The 19,214-nt window shown below is 37.8% G+C and overlaps 1 protein-coding gene across 3 annotated transcripts in view; it reads left to right on the forward strand.

The window, feature by feature from the left end:
* Positions 1-554: 554 nt before the first annotated feature.
* The window catches only part of LOC115429348 (disabled homolog 2-interacting protein), a 423,964-nt gene continuing 405,304 nt past the window's right edge, over positions 555-19,214 (forward strand). For all 3 annotated transcript variants that reach the window (XM_030148688.1, XM_030148690.1, XM_030148689.1), the window contains exon 1: positions 555-649. In XM_030148688.1, coding sequence (XP_030004548.1) covers positions 610-649 — 40 coding nt within the window. In that variant the 5' untranslated portion in view covers positions 555-609. The remainder of the gene's footprint in view (positions 650-19,214) is intronic.

Genomic DNA, 19,214 nt, shown 5'->3' on the forward strand with positions numbered 1-19,214 from the left:
AGAAAAGTGTTGGTCTATTTCCAAGCTATGATAGGCAGGATTGAATAAATTAATTTAAGACAGTGAACATGCGGAAACACACCTGATAAGAAGTGTTTGACACAAACGAGTGGATGCTGGGGTGCATGTAAGCCTTTAAGTGGCTTATAGTGCTCTGTGTTGCAAGGTTACATGGAGGGAAGGGAAGAGTAATGGCTCAGAGCCGGAGTGAGTAAGCCTACACTAAAGGTGATTGCTTTCTTCCTTCCTCATGCACCTCCTGTTCCTCAGCCCTCCAAGAATCCCTGCCTCCTCACGCTCCTCCCCATCTCCCTGCCTCTGTGTACCTCATCAATCTCCATCTGCGGTACATGTGCTCACTGTGAGGCATTCACATCCACAAAACCCAGAAAATGCAAGAGAATGAGATTGGTGACACTTTGTTAGGTAATAAAGGAGCCCATTTCTGGTCCTCCCTTCCTTTCTCACCGGCTCCGTCGTGCACTCGCTCACTCACTGAGCTGCTACGAGGATCTCGTCATCAAAACACACAGTGAGGCGTGCTGGCGTGCTCACTCGCTGTAGCTCGTGGACACGCACACTGGTCTCACACTGGAGCCAACAGTCAAGATGCAGCAGCAAGAAAGCATGTCCTCTGACTCCCTGTCAGGTAAATGCAAAATTAGATATGCATCTGTCACCCCAGCCTCTGTTTTCTTCCTCAGGTTTCTTTTAGATTTTCCTGCTTCATTATCAGTCTCATCTCTCTTCAAATGTAATACCTACTGCTCTTAATTTCCCATTCCATGTTTTTTCTCACAGTATCCATCTGCTCATTTTGCTATTTCTACTATATTATCCTTCTCTTACATATGCCTTTGACTGCATGTGTTGTGCTATAACAAGAAGTGAGAAGTATGGAGGTTGTTGTTGTTGTAGAAAACAGGAGATCTTTTTTTTTTTTTTTTTTTTTTTTTTCTTCCCATATGGCAGTCTTGGAAGGAGTGCTTTAAGGTGGTGTAGCTCCTGCCACTACAACTGCTCACATCCAAAGCACAGCTGGGAAGTACATATGGACTAGATAACACTGCATTTTTCTGACCTAGATATCAGAAAAAACAAGAAAAAAGAAAAAGGCTTGCGCTACTTCAGGGCAGATCTCCTGTTTTTTTGTGGGTTTTTTTTTTTAAACTTACATTGTATGCCACAGAGGGAAGGCACAAACATTGCAATCCTGCAGAGACCCTGACAGTAATTCAAGATGGTGCCTGCTGTGGAAATAAGGCGTCAGTCATGAAATTTTTAAAAAGTGAAAGATCAGAGCGAGATGGAGGGAGAAATCTGATTGGTTCATCCAACAGTGGAGTCTGTTTGCATGTGTTGCGCTTAGCTCCTCTTTGGGGATGACAATGATCCTGCTGTGTTGGTTTGGAGTTACTCAACTGATCATTTGGATGTGCAATAAAAAATGTTCAACTTTAAATTCACTTCAATCACAGTCTGTTTTTTTTTTTTTTTTAAAGATATTTTGAGCTTTTTTTTTTTTTTTTTTTTTTTTGCCTTAACCCGTAAAAACCCAGAGCTACTTTTGCATCAGTTTCCAAATTAATTTTTCTCCATATGTAACGTTTCTTAAGTGATTTATCACTATTTATTACCATTAGGGGAGGCAAGGGGTATTGTAACCTCTGCCAAGGAGGTTATGTTTTCATCAGGGTTTGTCTGTTTGTTTGTTTGTCTGTTTGCAAGATAACTCATAAAGTTAAGGATGGATTTTGATGAAATGTTCAGGAAATGTTGATACTGGCACAAGGAACAAATTATAAAATGTTGGTGGGGGTGTTTTGATGAAATTTTCATGACATTGGGTTTATAGATTTCCAGTGACCCAGAATAGATCTGATTACATTTTGGGAAAAGAAGGTCAAAGTTCAATTTTTTTTTTTATGACTTTTTAATTCATTTTTTTTTCCCCATTTACTTATAATGGGTGAGATTTCAAATGACTGTAGTAGCCAAACTATTGGTTTAATTCTTACCAAATTGGGTTTATAAATTGTCAGTGGCCAAATATAGATCTCATAATATTTTGGGAAAAGTAGGTCAAAGTTCAAATTTTTTATGACTTTTTAATTTCTATTATTTTTTTCCATTTAATTATAATGAGCAAAATTTCAAATGTCTATAAATACATCAATTTTGTTTCAATTTACTTCAAAGTTGGCACGTATATAAAGGCAATCGATATGCTGACATCAGCACATGCATACACATGATGACATCATCTGGATCGATGCCAACATGAGCAATAACTGTGAGCGATGGAGTTTATTGTGCCTGGGAGTACTTGTAATATTATCCTCTGTATTTTGCATTTTCAGGAATTTTCCTGTAATTAATGTACTGGTCATGTGGATGTTCATAAGAGATCAGTTTAAAGTTGAGGGTTACTGTGTGAAAAACAGAGAAAACTGATGAAAAAGTGACTTTTTCAGCAAAAATATGTCAAACTCCATGGGTTTTACTGGTGACTCAATGTTGTAGAAGATGACAATGTTTCCACGTTTACTACGGAGCCTCTGAACGTCCAAATGGGTCGTATCTGATGACCATGAAAAGATGACAAATTGTATTTTATGCCAGTTATTTCAGCGTAATAATAGGTTTAGGGCTCAGAAGTTATTAAACATTTTAGATCAGTAGATGCTTTTGGTTGCCAGTGGCTGTTTGGGTCTTTATGGGTTAATCAAACAGAGGAAAAATAGGAAATGACATGTAGCCAAAAAGATCTGGGCCATGAATCCAACCTTGGTTCTTAGGTATTAGGTCACATGGGCTGAACTGTACCAGGTGAACCACCCCTGAACCTGAACAGTGGGACTTTTTTTATTCTTTAATCCTTTTTGCTTATCATCAGACTCAGCTGTCAGTGTGAGCTGTTCTCTCAACAGTTGTGTGTTTTTAGTCACATGCAAACAGTTTCTTCATTTGCTGCTGAAGTGAAGGCACAGTGGCCGACAGATTTGTAGTGGCTCCTGTCTGAGCACAGGCAAAGGTCAGGAAAATGCCAGTAGATGACATTACAATTAGACTAGAGAAAGGTAATTAGGGAAATCACACACAGAGCCTTGCCTTTTTGGTTCTCACACTGCTGTCTTAAATAGTTAACCCAGTCTTCACCATGCTTCATTTACTCTGTGTGTGTTTAGAGAATAGTACCGGATCTGGCATTATCCACTATCATTCTGGAATAAGTTCTCTTGCTTGTTTGTACTTCTCAAAAAGAATCATACTTCTTTGTTTTGGATGGCACTAAGTGTAATGCAGCAACAGTAGTCGCTTTTCCATTGGACATCTGTGCAAAACTTTACTGATATTTACTAAATGTTGTAAAAACAGAAGTACGTTATATTGGTTTTTCCATTAAATCACAAATGCGATGATTTGTTTATTTATTATCGCGAGATGACAAGAAGTCATTCCATAAACATGTCGACGAACGTAAATATGGTGTTGATTTACAGATATATTCATCATTATCATTATCATCATCATCATCATTATTATTATACATTACCCCTCTATCTTGCACTAGATTAAAAAATGATTGGGTTTCCTGGTGTGTCCACACATACCGCGACATGTTTCTTCTTCTTTTTCACTTGTTGTAACGTCTGTCAACATCCATTTTTTTTAAATTCACCTGACTCTAGTTGCGAAAAAAGGTCTTTCCATTGCAGTTTTGCGTGATATACCATTTGCGCTATGCCCGAAAAACCTCTTGCCAGCACAAAAACTTTTAATCAAAAAATGAGACTTTTGGCGAAATTGTCGTTTTTTCCATTAAGTAAATTCTTATGCGCAAATTATATTTGCGCAATTTGAGGGTCAGTGGAAAAGCGATTAGCATGAGATGGAATGTGCGGAAGTAAACCCCAGTATTAACCCATAAAGACCCAAACATGTACTGGTGATCAAAATCATCTACTGTTCTAAACTGTTTAATATCTGTTGATCCACTAAATCCTATCAATACAAGTAAATAATTGGTGTAAAATACAGTTTGTCATCTTTTCATGGTCATCAGATATGACCCATTTGGACGTTCAGAGGCTCCATAGTTACCATGGAAACACCGTCATCTTCTACAACATTGATTCACCAGTAAAACCCATGGAGTTGGATCAATGACAGTGGATGGAGACACTTGGTTTATCTTCAGTTAATGATATATTTTGTTAAAAGTCACCTTTTCTTCAGTTTTCTCTGTTTCTGATATTATAACAATCTACTTTAATCGGAGTTTTTATGACCATATACATGATCAGTAAATTAAATAATGGAAAAAACCAGGGATGCACCGATAACACTTTTTTCCAGACAGAGTACGAGTACTTACATTTGAGTACTTGCCGATACCAAGTACCGATACGAGTACTTAATAATCCCATTCCAGTTCTTAGTTCCTTTTGTAAATGTGCTTTATTGTCGTTGTCATTAGTCTGACTGGAACAAAGTGCTGCTACTGACATTTAATGTTTTGGAATGAGCGTTTCTCAATTAATCCACCTGGGGGCGCCGCTCTGAATTAACCATACTGGACAAATACCACGAAGAAGAGTAAAGTTTTTTGACAAGAAGAAGAAAGTCAGTAATAACAAACATGGAGATGACAGAGGTAACACTAATGTGATACTAATATTGCAGCGTTTTCACTGGTAAGGTTTAAAAGTGAAGTTTCAGCAGGAAGAGAAAAGAGAAATGAGCGATAAGTTTCGTTTTCACTTCCGCTGGCGGCGGTCCGCACCGCTCCATACTCCCGCTGGTATTCTCATTCTGTTTACGCATCCGCCAGCACCTGAAAAACGGATGGAATGTACACAGAGGACGGACAGAACGCTGCATCCGTATCTGTCTGTCTTTAACATTACTTGCAGTCAGCGTTCCTTTTATCACCGTCATTTATTTTGAGAAATCTCCACACTATTCACACTCCACACACATTATTCCACCGCCGCATACCTGCTGCACTGAACTGTGAATGTCAAATGGCCGTAAGTGGTATCGGTGCATTTGTATCGGATATCTTTTACGAGTACGAGTACAAGTACACACACTGAATATCGGAGCCGATGTCGATACTCGTATCGGTATCGGCGCATCCCTTGAAAAAACCTTGATTTTAACTGACAAAATACAGAGGATAATATTATAATAAATAGTGATAAATTGCATAAAAAAAAGGTTAAACAGAGAGAAAAAATTCTTTTTGTAACTGCCACAAAAGTAGCACTGGGTCATTATGGGTTAAAATGACACAAAAGAAAACATCAAAAACCAAAAAATAACATATGTCTGTGGTAAAACTTACTATTTTCAGAGTGTAGTTGCTGCTCTGAGGTTGTTCTTTCATGGAGACAACACGTAGTAGAAGGGGAGAGAATGTTGACTGCAATATTCATCCAGTGACAGGATTATTGCAGCCGAGTTCTGTGAGTCAGACTACTCACAAAGAGTCACATCGACGTCAGTGAAGCAGGAGTCTCGACAGTTCCCAGCTTTATCTACAGCCATCTCAAAGAGTTTTCTTTCATGACTTTTGAACTCCCCTTCACCAAGTGAAGACCAGGTCATGACATATTTCTGAGTCTTTCTCTGACTCCAAAGGAAGGCAGTATTTTTTACGTTGAGGCTTCTGTTGGTTTTGATATGATTGCAGAGGATAAAACCGAAATCTTCACATAAAAATTGTTCTGATTTTCCAACCCTGACACATCGACACATTTTTTTTTTTAACCCATAAATATCCAAACATCCACCGGCAACCAAAACCATCTAGTGATCTAAACTGTTTAATATCTGTTGATCCACTAATCCTATCAATAAATGTAAATAATTGGCATAAAATACAGTTATTCATCTTTTCATGGTCATCAGATATGACCCATTTGGACGTTCACAGGCTCAGTAGTGAACGTGGAAACACAGTCATCTTCTACAACACAGGTGTGAAACATGTGGTCCGGGGGCCAAATCCGACCCACCAAATGGTCCAGTCTGGCCCTATGGATGAATGTGTGAAATGTAAAAATTACACTGAAGATATTAACAATAATTTTAGTTCAGGTTCCACACTCAGACCAAAATGATCTAAAGTAGGTTGGATCAGTAAAATACTATTGTAATAACCTATAAATACCCACAACTCCAAATTTTTCTCTTTTCAAATATAAACATTTTCATGTATTTACACTAAAACAAAGTATAATTTCACAAAATTGTGAATAACCTGAAATGTCTTAAGAGAAGCAAGTGCAATGTTAACAATATTATGTCTGTATATGATAAACTGAAGCATAGTATTGTTAAAATTGCACTTATTTATTCAGTTTGTTCATGTTATTCACATTGTTTTAAAGGATAGTTTGTAGATGTGAACATTTTTGTAATGTAATTTTCCTTGTTTCACTATAAAACAGAGGAAAGTTTGAATTTCACATTATTTATATATTATTGTGTTTTTGTTTTACTGGTCCTGCCCACTTCAGATCAAATTTAGCAGAATGTGACCCCTGAACTAACATGAGTTTGACACCTGTGTTCTACAACACTGATTCACCAGTAAAAACCCATGGAGTTGGATCAATGACAGTGGATGGACAGACTTGATTTATGTTCAGTTAATGATATATTTTACTAAAAAAAGTCACTTTTTCATCAGTTTTCTCTGTTTCTGATATAGTAACCCTCAACTTTAATCTGAGCTTTTATAAACATCTACATCACAGGTGTCAAACATGCGGCCTGGGGGCCAAATCCGGCCCATCAAAAGGGTCCAGTCCGGCCCTTGGGATGAATTTGTCAAATGCAAAAATTACACTAAGATATTAACAATCCTTTTAGTTCAGGTTCCACATTCAGACCAATTCAATCTCAAGTGGGCAGGACCAGTAAAATACGATCATAATAACATATAAACAATGACAACTCCAAATTTTTCTCTTTGTAAATGTAAATATTTTCATGTATTTACACTAAAAGTACAATTTTGCAAAAAATGTGAATAACCTGAACAAATATAAACCTGAAATGTCTTAAGAGAAATTAGTACAATTTTAACAAGATTCTTCCTGTTACTAAGTGTTTTGTGTGTTTGTAGATCCACTGTGATCTGTAAGTTATATGTGTAAATGATAAAATGAAGCATAATATTGTTAAAATTACACTTATTTTTTCAGTTTGTTCATGTTATTCACATCTTTTGAAAGGACAGTTTGTAGATGTAAACCTTTACATAATGTAAATGTACTTTTTTTGCTCTAAAACACTGAGAAAAGTTTGGAGTTGACATATATATATATATATACACATATACATATACATACATATATATACATATATATACATATATATATATATATATATATATATATATATATATATATATATATATATATATATACACATACATACACACATATATATATATACATATATATATATATACATATGTTATTATGTGATTATTTTACGGCTTCGGCTCACTTCAGATCAAATTTAGCTGAATGTGGCCCCTGAACTGAAATGAGTTTGACACCCCTGATCTACATGATCAGCAAATTAAATATAGGAAAATATCAGATTTTCACTGAAAAAATACAAAACACAGAGGATAATACTATAATAAATGGGGATGAAACATTTGAGAAAAGGTAAATATAGAGAAACAAATATTTTGGAACTGCCACATAAATAGCACTGGGTCTGTACGGGTTAAATGAAAAGTCACTAAAATTGGTTGACGTGTTATCTCAGTCAGAAAATGTCTGCAACAAAGAATGTGAAGAACTGAAAACAAACTATGTTATGTCACACATTTGCTTTCGGTGAGATTCCGTTCAGACTGAAATCCAGTCGACGATTGTCATCATGTTCTAAAAACAGAAATGTTGTTATTGTGTGAAAAAGCTAACAAAAATACAGTGTTGAACTGGGAATTAAGTTGCCCAATGTTCCTTTTTGTGGATGATAGAACACCTTGTGATTTTCTGACATGCCGTCATATCATATCACTCCTGTTCTGACACCTCGCCTGTCACCCATCACCGTTTTCACCTCAGCTCCAAGGTGAACTCGTTGTGGCATCTTCTGCAGTTTAGTTTCAGCTCTGCTCCAACTGACGCTATATGCGAGCGAGCGAACAGTAAAACAACACAGCAGCAGTACGGCTCTGAAGGTGTTCGTTTACATTTTGGACAGATGGATGTTATTAGCTGTGCAATCTCAGCACAGAGAAGACGAGCGTAATACGGTCGTAAGCGTGTTGTTTTGGCCTACAGCAGCGACAATAGCAGGTGGTGAGCAGGATTACATAATGTGTGTCAGAGCGAGAGAGAAATGTGAGGGTTCATGGGAAGTTAAAGACGAGAGACTGGAAAATGCAGACTAATTCTTTTGTTTTAAAATGCATCTAAAAACAAAAATACTCACCCTAAATCAGGAGTCTCAAATTCATTTTCTTTCAGGGGCCACATTCAGTCTGATTTGATCTCCAGTGGGCCGGACCAGTAAAATAAAAGCATAATAACCGATAAATAATGACAACTCCAAATTTTTGTCTTTGTTTTAGTGCAAAACCCCCCCAATAAATTATGAAAATACTTACTTTTTAAACTATCCAAACAAAAGAGATGTGAATAAGCTGAAAAAAATGAAATTTCTGAAGAAAAATAAGTGCAATTTTAACAATATTCTGCCTGAACTTATCATTTCTACATGTGCATTATGGATCCGATCTACAAAGACACTAAACACTTAGTAACAGGCTGAAAATTGTGCTTAATTTTCTTTAGACATTTCAGGTTGTTCATATTTGTTCGGATTATTCACATTTTATTGTTACAGGATAGTTTGTGAATGTAAATATTTTCTGCAGTAAAACAAAGACAAACATTTGAAGTTGTCATTATTTATAGACATAGGGTAAAAAAAAATTTCACATCTACCAAGAGGAATATATGGAGTCACTATTATTTTGTAGGTTATTATACAATTATTTTGCTTTAGATCAGTGTTTGCCAACTTTTTTTGGCTTGTGACCCCATTTTAACATCACATATTAATGGCGACCCCAGACATTCAAAACGGAGACTTTTTTTTTGCTAAAATTAATTTGTTTTCAATCATGTAATAGTTTGTTATACTATGTCACAAATAAACATTAATTTTAGACAACATTTAGGCAGTATAATGTATATAGTGCACCTTTTTAAAATTTTTATAAAGGAAAAGTATGTGGTGTTTTAATTACAATGACACATATATTGAATCATTACAACATATTTTTTATTTGTAATTTTTATTTACTTTTTTTTTTTTTTTAAATCAATTACTAGAAACTTCAGGCGACCCCATTTGAATTCCAGGTGACCCCACGTGGGGTCCTGACCCCAAGGTTGAAAAACACTGCTTTAGATCATATTGGTCTGTATGTGGAACCTGAACTAGAATGAGTTCCACAGCCTTGACTGTGGAATTTTTGTACTTTGCAAATTCATCCCGCGGGCCACATTGGAACCTTTGGTGGGCCGCATTTGGCCCCCAGGCTGCATGTTTGAGACCCCTGCCCTAAATCTACTGGAGACTACAGTTTTTTGTTGCTTTTTCTGCACCACTGAAACATCTTCATAGAAACTGCACTTCATTTAGGAAACGAAAAAAGACACTGTGCTGGCTCACACTATGTTTACACCTCGAGTAAGAAAAAAAACATATACAGTGGGTGTAGTGGTGACTGTGCATGTGCAGGACAAAGAATTGTTTTACAGTCACATCATTTGAGAATTAGCGAAGCACTAAAATAACCTGATGTGGGAGGACTTTCAGCATCAGGTTGGGGTTGATTAAAAATTCCACAGTCATACAGTATTGTTCTATTAATGAAGTGAAGCAGCTTATGTGTAGGTACACATTTTGATTAGCTTTCCTCATGTTTGCCACGGGGCACAATTATCACAAATGTCTGGCTTGGTGTGTGAAAATGTGCAGAACAATGTGCATATGATTCCAAAATCTTACAGCTGTGAACTCAATGGCATTTACGTCTTTGAATGACCCCATTAAAACAAGAGACTTCCAAAGGACTGAGGTGTTATTTTTTTTATAAGAATTAATCCCAAAAGGCAGCATTTGCAAAAGTTTGTAGATTGTTTGGGCAGTAAAAAACAATTGCAGATAGGGTTAGTGTTAGGAATAGGACTAGGGGATAAATACAACCGGGGGGTTCACTGTAAGCCCGCATTTTGTACTAAAATGCTTTAATTACAATGTACTTAAATGATTTCAGTTTTATTACATTACTATAAAGTGTTCAGTATATTATACTAATTTGTAGACATAGTTGAAAGTACGAAAAAGTTTAAGTTGAATGGAGTTAAATCCCTCAGTTTCAGTCATGACCACACCTTTTTATCTCTGCATTGCATTGTGGGTATTGGGCATGTTGTTGAGAATGTGTTCTTTTTCTGTGCAGGGGTTCAGCGGGGTTGTGGTGTTTGTGTTAATTTTGACTTAATGTGTGTATGGCAATGTTTATTGGCCTTTTTGTGTTTGTTTTTGTATTTTTGAAGAGCTGCACCATGAGTCAGAGCCATAGAAAGAACAATGGCTTTACTGTTCATCAAAGTTATGTCTCCTACTATTTGAAACTTTATGCTTTGCCAAATTAAACGAACTCCCTGTAGTGGCAAATTACATTGAGCTAACTTCCTGCCTAACTTCCATCCATGCTACAATATATGAATAATTATACAAAGCAATTTATATTGCAAAAGATTTTAATTTAAATCAACTTGGAATTGAGTCCAATGAACTGACGATATTAAGTCTAATGATTATATAAAGCAATTGACATTGCAACAAATTTTAACTTAAATTAACTTGGCATTTAGTGTGTTTTACTTAAAATAGCAATTCCATTCAAATCAAACATTTAAGTTTAATACACTCAAGTTTTCATTACTCATTACTTAAGTTGTTTTTTTTAAGGCAACCGGTTTCCTCAAATTTTTTAAGTAAACTCAACTTCTCTGATATTACAGTGTGGGGGATTTTGAAAAAATCCTGAGGTAGGAAGGTGACAGGATGATGGTTGAGGTGTCTACGGATAAGTCTCGTTGAGCCGGAGAGACTGATATCAGAACAGTTGTGTGACGGTGGGGGGCGGAGCAAATTTGAAAGAACCTCATTGGCCCCACTTTGGCGTCAATGTATCTCAGGAACAGAAAGTCGTAGAGACATGGGACCGAGACTGGTGTGTTCAGCCACCCCAAAACAGGATGCCACACACTCCCAAGTCTGTTCAACATTTGGTTCCAGACATATTCCAGGTCAAAGGCTGCTCATTGAAATTAAGGGGTGTTTGGAAAATTTCACCAAATTTACCAAGTTACCCAGTAACTTGTATACATTGTATAGCCATTGTACAATGACATTAAATTCTATTCTATTCTATTCTATTCTATTCTATTCTATTCTATTCTATTCTATTCTATTCTATTCCATTCCATTCTATTCCAAGTGTGTACCCCAAAATATACCACTCAGAAACCACATAAGAACAGGATTCAGGTTTTTGGAAGGTAGTTTTTGTGAAGCATAGGTGGCACTATAGTGATAGGGTTAGGGGTCCCTCCATCACTGGAAACATTTGTTTGGATCCACATTAAATTGTTCAGTCTAAATATCAAAAGGGAAACAAGAGGAAATGAGAATCTTGACAACACCTGAGACTACAGACAGACATTTTCTTCAAGTACTCTCTCAGTTTAATAGCAGAAGGGAAAACACTGATGGGTTCTGACGATCAGCAGCGGTGGTTAGCCTTAGTGCTTGTTCAGGTAAAGCAAGTACTGGTGGCATTGTTTGATCTGCAGAGTCAGAAGAACGGAGTTCAGCAGACTGTTTGCATGATCGTTGTTTGATCCAGTTGAAGTCAATTGTTAGAACAACAATAAACTCCACAGGCTTATATTCCATTTTTACGCATGTTTGACAGGAGGTTGAGCAATAGTTTAGAAATATAAATTATGGTCATAGAGACTGTGATATTGTTCTTTGAAATAACTGAAGCTACACCAGGAGAATAGAAGAGCTTTGATGAAGTAATGGGCAAAAAACCCCAGAATGGTCTTAAAAAAAAAGCAAAAAAAAAAAACAGAAACAATGCTCAGACTGATCCATAAATACAACATGATGGTTTACGTACTAAATCTCGTCATCTCATCAAACTGAAAAAAATACTACTTCTTCTGCTCTGTTCATAGAGCCATGTGTAATACAGCCTACACCGCCACCATCTGGTCATATTATTCAGTCATCATTCAGTTACTCACCATCATATGGAAATGCATGTAATTCACATTTTTATTTTTGTTAGGTATCAAAAATTTGCTTCACATTCACTCTGCATTTTATAGAAAAAGAGCTATAGTTGATGGAAGTCTGTATAAGAAGGCGATGCATCATTGATTTTATCCTGCTTGTGTTTGCCAATAAGTGTGTTTCCATAACATATTAATGCACATTTTAAAGTTTTGCATCAGAGTATGTTTAGCAAAACTGCTAAATTTGACAAAAAATAGGCTTTTAGTGTTTTTTGCCCTTTTTTCTGACAGGAGTTTGTGCCCGATATGAAAGGGAAACACTTTAAAAGCGGATGTCACAAATGTTTAATGTGCATATACAAAGACATAGCAAACTGTAACAGTGGGAGGTCGCAACATGCACTAGTTTAAGAGAGCAGCTGTTGGCGAGACACAGTGTGTTATGTTTATTCAATGAGGTCCCCATTAAGCAAGGGTTAATACGTAACTGTCAAGTTTGTAGACTCAAAACAAAGAACAGACTGTGACACCAGTTTAGTTGGGAAACAGCAGCAGAATGCTTTGCGTCTTTTCTTCATTACAGTTATGTGTCATGTAGTCTATGTATTGCCACTGTCTGGTGACACCATGCAGCCCACTTATGCCCAACTCTTTTAGGGAAACGCACAATTTGCATTTTCTTTTCCTTTCAGTTTTTTGCAACTCTTCAAAAGATTGCTTCACATTCGCTTGTCATGATACGGAAACAAGGCTACTGGATTGTACATCAGACAAGTTGACAATCCCACAAGCATATACTGGAAATTCTTCTCAACTTGAAGAAAATTTGACATTAATGTTTTTTCCCACAAAACCTCATCTATAGACTGATTAACAAGTTTCAGTAGCTAGTTTGTATTTTTACGTGGATGGGGAGCTAACCGTGCGCACTAGGGCGCCGCTAGCAATTGTGGGTCCCATGAAAGGTAAACGTTGTGGGTCCTTCATAAAATAAAGTCACTGTAAATTTGTTGTGTGTGTGTGTGTGTGTGTGTGTGTGTGTGTGTGTGTGTGTGTGTGTAGGGGCGGGAGGTACGTTCCATGTCGTAACTGACGTGAAACCGAAAGTGAAACTTAACTTTGGATGTCCGACTCCCAGCTTCTATGCCCGTCTTTTACTCTAGAGCTTACACAAATTTTCACAACGTCTAACCTATATCCACTGGGCCCCCTGGGAATGCCGGGCCCCATGAATTTCTCATGTTTACCCCCCCCCTTCACGGTGGTCCAACCTGCACATAACCTCCAAACTAGAAGGATAGGTTATCCAACAATATTTTGGGGGTTTTTGGGGGCTATGATCCCCCAGGTCCGCCACGTTCAGCAAAACCTGGGGCAGCTCTTAGAGCCATGGCGGATCAACATATGAGAGGCTAGATGGAGTGACCACTTGCTGATGATGATTCGGTCATGTATTTTGCATCACATGACGGTGGGTATGAGGAGACCAGTTTGGGACGCCATGATGTAATTAGATCACCAGTAAAGGTACTACCCCTCCATTGGCCCTTACCCCTATGGTTATATCCCATCTCCTAAGACTTCTTTTGGAATTACTACCACCCAACTATGGCTGTCATTAGGGATGGGAATCAAGAACCGGTTCTTTTTGAGAACCGGATCACAGTAGCTTGATTCTTTGGAATCGTTTGCCTGCCTGCTTAACGATTCTGCTCATCGATTCTGCCTTCATTGCGCATGCGCGATGACATCATCACGCGTATGCTGCATTGTTTTGGTCAGAACGTAGCCAACATGGTGTTGAGGTAGAAACGGTCTAAAAAGACGACACCAGGTCCACTGGAACACTGTCAAAGCTTCCGTGTCTTCAAAAGGGTGGAATCCCTCCAATATGTTCAAACATTTGTCCACAGCAAGTGATTCATTTACAGGAATGTCATGAATCTGATGCTCTACTTAGTGACGCTTGTGAATGTAGCAGCAGAGTGAACGCCGGGCCCAGTTTCGGTGCGGGCAACAAATGTCGTACCCCCTCAAATTCTGAAGGTAGGAGAAAGGAAATGAGGTGCACAACAACAGGAGATGGGCAGAGTTGAACCAGTGACACGTAGTGGACGTGTGGCAATAAAGCGTCTAAAGCACAGGTGTCAAACATGCGGTCCGGGGGCCAAATCTCGCCCACCAAAGGGTCCAATCTGGCCCATGGGATGAATTTGTGAAATACAAAAATTACACTGAAGAAATTAAGAATCAATAGTGTCAAAATCCTTTTAATTTAGGTTCCACATACAGATGCATGCGGACCAATTAGTTCTCACACAGATCAGAGCAGTAAAATATTATCATAATATCCTATAAATAGTGACAACTGCAAATTTTGTCTTTGTTTTGGTGTAAAAAAGTAAAAATTACATGAAAATGTTTACATGAACAAAATTTACTTTTACAAAAAATTTGAATAACTGGAACAAATATGAACAACCTGAAATTTCTTAAGAGAAGTAAATGTAATTTTACCAGCATTCTGTTATTAAATGTTATGTGTATTTGTAGATCCACTGTGATCTGTAATTTATTAAGTACACGTGTAAATGATAAACTGAGGCAGAATATTTTTTAATTGCATTTATTTTTCTTAAGACATTTCAAGTTGTTCCTTTTATTCAGATTTTTAAGGAAACTTTGTAGATGTAAACATTATCACAACTGAATTAAACTTATTTCTATGCTATTATTTTACTGGTTCGGCCCACTTGAGATCAAATCGGGCTGAATGCGGCCCCTGAACTAAAATGAGTTTGACACCCCTGGTCTAAAGTTTCACTTTCACTGCACGCCACCCCCCCTCCCAAACTGGGCCCGGCGTCATCTGTTATTATTTGTACATACTGTATATGTTATATGTTACTGTACATGTTTCTGTGCAGAGATGGAAATATAAAAGACAGTTAATGCAAACACACCCGTTCGTACTCTTTTATTCCCTCACCCAATGAGAATCAATAAGAGAATCGATAAAGAATCGGATTGATAAACAAAATCGATAATGGAATCGGAAACGTTAAATTCTTATCGATTCTCATCCCTAGCCATCATGGTGTAAGTTGGCCACATATCAACATCATACAGACCCTCGGAAAGGACGCACAACTCCTGGGAGAAGGCTGGGACATCCACATGGCCTGTCTAGCCACCCAAGACAGAAAAGTCTGGAGTTCAATCCTAAACACCCACAGGGAAAGCTCACTCTAGTGATGAAGACCTCACCAAAGCAAGCAAGAAAGGCTGATTAGCTTTGCCAAGTAGTAAGACCCAAGTTCTGTGCATCAACACCAATGGCCAGTCACTCAGGAAAGTTGTCAGTGTATGAGGCAGACTCCAACCTTCAGGAAGTTGAAGCAGCACATCATTAGAGCAAAGATCCAACTATATTAACGACCACATTAAAGAGCTCTGGTGTTGAAAGTAAAACGGTGACATGAACAAGATCAACGATTTCCATGTAGTCTGGACCAAAAGCACCCGAGGGCTGTTTCAGTGACAGCTGAGTTGAAAGAGATGGGCTTGACATGAGGTGAGGCACAGCACGACATGCGGGACAAGTCCCAGTGGACGCAAATCACTGACACCTCGGGTCCCACAGGAGACCAAGAACCAACACATCAGTCAGTAGCGGCCACAAACGCATCACCACCTGTACGGGAACTAGACAGATGTCAGTGATGAGTCTGATCACCCCAGAAGAGGTGTCCATAACACAGCCTGAATTTAACGAGGAGAAGGGAATGTGAATACAGGGGAGCGGTTCTGGGAAACATGATTTAAATATTTTAAACCCCTCTGCCTTAAAACCAACACAGCTAATCCCACAGACAGTAGACTTCAGCAAAAAAAAAAAAAACTGTGTTTTGTCTCTCAGTAAACTAGATGTTCTTTTAACACCAGAAGTAACTTATTCATGTCTATGAAACTTTCTGAAACAAACAAATATCTCTTGGTTTGCCTAGTGTACTGCAAGGAGGTGTAAAGAGATCATAGCAGTTTGTTTTCTTTGGCTTGTTTGTTCGGGTTTACCACACTTCCATCAAATATATATGTGTTGAACTAACATCCCAATCCAAAAGACAGATTTTTATTTGGCTATGTCTTCTTTATGGAGTAAGAGTTACACAATAAAGGACAATTGAAATGTGTTGTTTTAGCTTTTTTTTTTCCTTTTTTTTTCAAAGAGGGTGCATGAGAACTGTGTAAATATGACACATCACATTTACTTGAATGTTTTTTTTTTTTAATCATTTATCTAAATTCCTGCCCAGAATACTTCTGAAATGTCTCATTTCTATTCACAGTACACTGACCTTATATAAACTAGCTCTAGAGAAGCCTCTGTCTGATACACCTGCAGCACTGAATTTTCATTAAAACCTTATATGGGAGATTTTTCCTTGAACATCCTCAAGGCAAAGACCTCCAGCCTCGTTCAATTCATTTACAAGAAGAATTATTGTGCCCCTGTAAAATGTAAAATGCTCCAACTATCACTTTTTTTTCCCCAGATTTCAATGAAATGAAGACATTTGTTAAACAAATAAAAGTCTTTATGCTTAATTAATGGTGTTTGTTACTTTTGAGACAGCACTTAATTCAAATCCAATGGACTACTCGACACAAGCAGTATCTTATCAATAAAACCATCCTGTTTGTTTAATACTAAAGTGCAGCAGCTCAGACATAAATCTCACTGTCCGGAACAGTCTGGCAAGACAAAGGATGCACAGTGTGAAAACTGCTGACAGTGCTTAAAGTCTGAGCCAATTTACATTTAACTGAAAGATCCTCCATTAGTGAGCTGCCTATAGACAACTTCTTCAAGTCGGATGCTTGAAAAAAAGGCAGATTGGAGATTTACAATGGAGGCGTTTCATTACATTACACTGGGTTACAAAAAAAGGTTTTTTGCAAGTTGTCTAGATTTTTTTAACTGAATTAGGACCACTTTGCACCGCTAAATCCAAAAATGCCCTCTGTTTTTCTCAATCAGGTCAGGTTTTTTTTGCTAATTTGATTTTGAAAAATTTGATGCATGACTTGCATACCATGTGTGGCGCCCAAACTTTATCTTGGTCACCAAGTTTAATACCAAAATAAGATTGGTAAGTACACTTTATGAAATTGTGACTTGATTCCTGTTAGGTACAATGGTGTATTCACCGCAGATGCAGCAGAATACGTCAGGCTTATTTTTGCAAGATCTTCTAGTCGAAGCCATTTCATTCACCTGTAATATAAAAAAAACGTTAATCATAAATTGGCAAAGGTAAAATCTTCAGAACTCGTTTATTGCAAGAAATATGAAAGAATTTTGTATCATATGATGTGAAAATGGCCATAAATGTAAGCAAAAATGTTAAAAAGCCAATATGTAGCATAGTTCAGAAAGTTGACCTGATTGAGCAAAATTAATGTGATTTTTGGATTCAGCACACCAAAATGATCCTAAATCAGCTCAAAAAACTTAAACAATAAATTTGTTGTTGACCAGTGTTACATTTACCTCCACCAAGGAACGGTGGAGGTTATGTTTTCATCGGGGTTTGTCTGTCTGTCTGTCTGTAAGATAACTCAAAAAGTGATGGAAATGTTGATACTGGCACAAGGAACAAATGATTAAATTTTGGTGTTGATCATGGGGGGGGGGCAACTGATCTGCCTTGGCGGAGATCTGCGCTCTCCGAGTGCTTTTCTAGTTGCCGATAATTTTCACATAATTTTATGCCTTTGTAAAGCACTTTGAATATCACTGTGTACAGGGTTCCTACACATTTGAAATTTCAAAATTCCGTACTTTTTCCAGACCCTAATTTCCAGATGGGGCGGCACGGTGGTGCAGTGGTTAGCACTTGTGCCTCACAGCAAGAAGGTCCTGGGTTCGATTCCAACACCAGTCGACGGGGGGTGGGACCTTTCTGTGTGGAGTTTGTATGTTCTCCCTGTGTCTGCGTGGGTTCTCTCCGGGTACTTCCTCCCACCATCCAAACACATGCACTAATAGGTTAATTAGTTAATCTAAATTGCCCATAGGTGTGAATGTGAGAGTGATTGTTTGTCTCTATATGTTCAGCCCTGCGATGAACTGGCAAAATGTCCAGGGTGTACCCCGCCTTCGCCCCTATGTAGCTGGGATAGGCTCCAAGCGACCCCCGTGACCCTAGTGAGGATAAAGCGGGTTCAGAAAATGAATGAATGAATTTCCAGATGTCTTGGCAAAAAAAAAAATTCCAACCAGCCAACCAGTCTTTATATGGAATTTATGAATTGAATTTGTGTTGAATTTATGTCAGAGAATTTACATCTACCCATTATGAGTTCTGCCAACGATCATACAAGGCATGTTAAATAGCTCGCTCACAAACAGTGTATGGACATCACCTGTCCGTCGAAGCAGCAGTGAAAGTTGACGACACCTGGACGGGCCTTAAAATGGGTTGATCGGGGGGGGGGGGGGGGGGGGGGGGGGGGGCGTCTGTGCTCTCCGAGTACTTTTCTAGTTTGATCTTGTACCATGACTGTATTGGTAACCTATATGCGGATCATCATCAATAGCCAGTTAGTCCGACAAAAGTCTAAGTATTGCTATAGAAGATGTGCGAAACTGATTGTGTGTGAAGTGACTAAAAAAAAATGTATGAATGGTTTGTATGGACGCTTTGTGTTATTGTAAAAATATACAGAAAAAAAGTGTGTTAAAGCAAAGGAAGCAGAATTAACTTAATTATCAGTTTGTAAAAAGGGGTGGAAGTCTATAGGTTATACTTCTTCCCACTCCTTTTCGAGCGCCAAAAATTTCTGTTT

Source organism: Sphaeramia orbicularis, chromosome 12 (assembly GCF_902148855.1).
Source record: "Sphaeramia orbicularis chromosome 12, fSphaOr1.1, whole genome shotgun sequence".
Lineage (NCBI taxonomy): Eukaryota > Metazoa > Chordata > Actinopteri > Kurtiformes > Apogonidae > Sphaeramia > Sphaeramia orbicularis.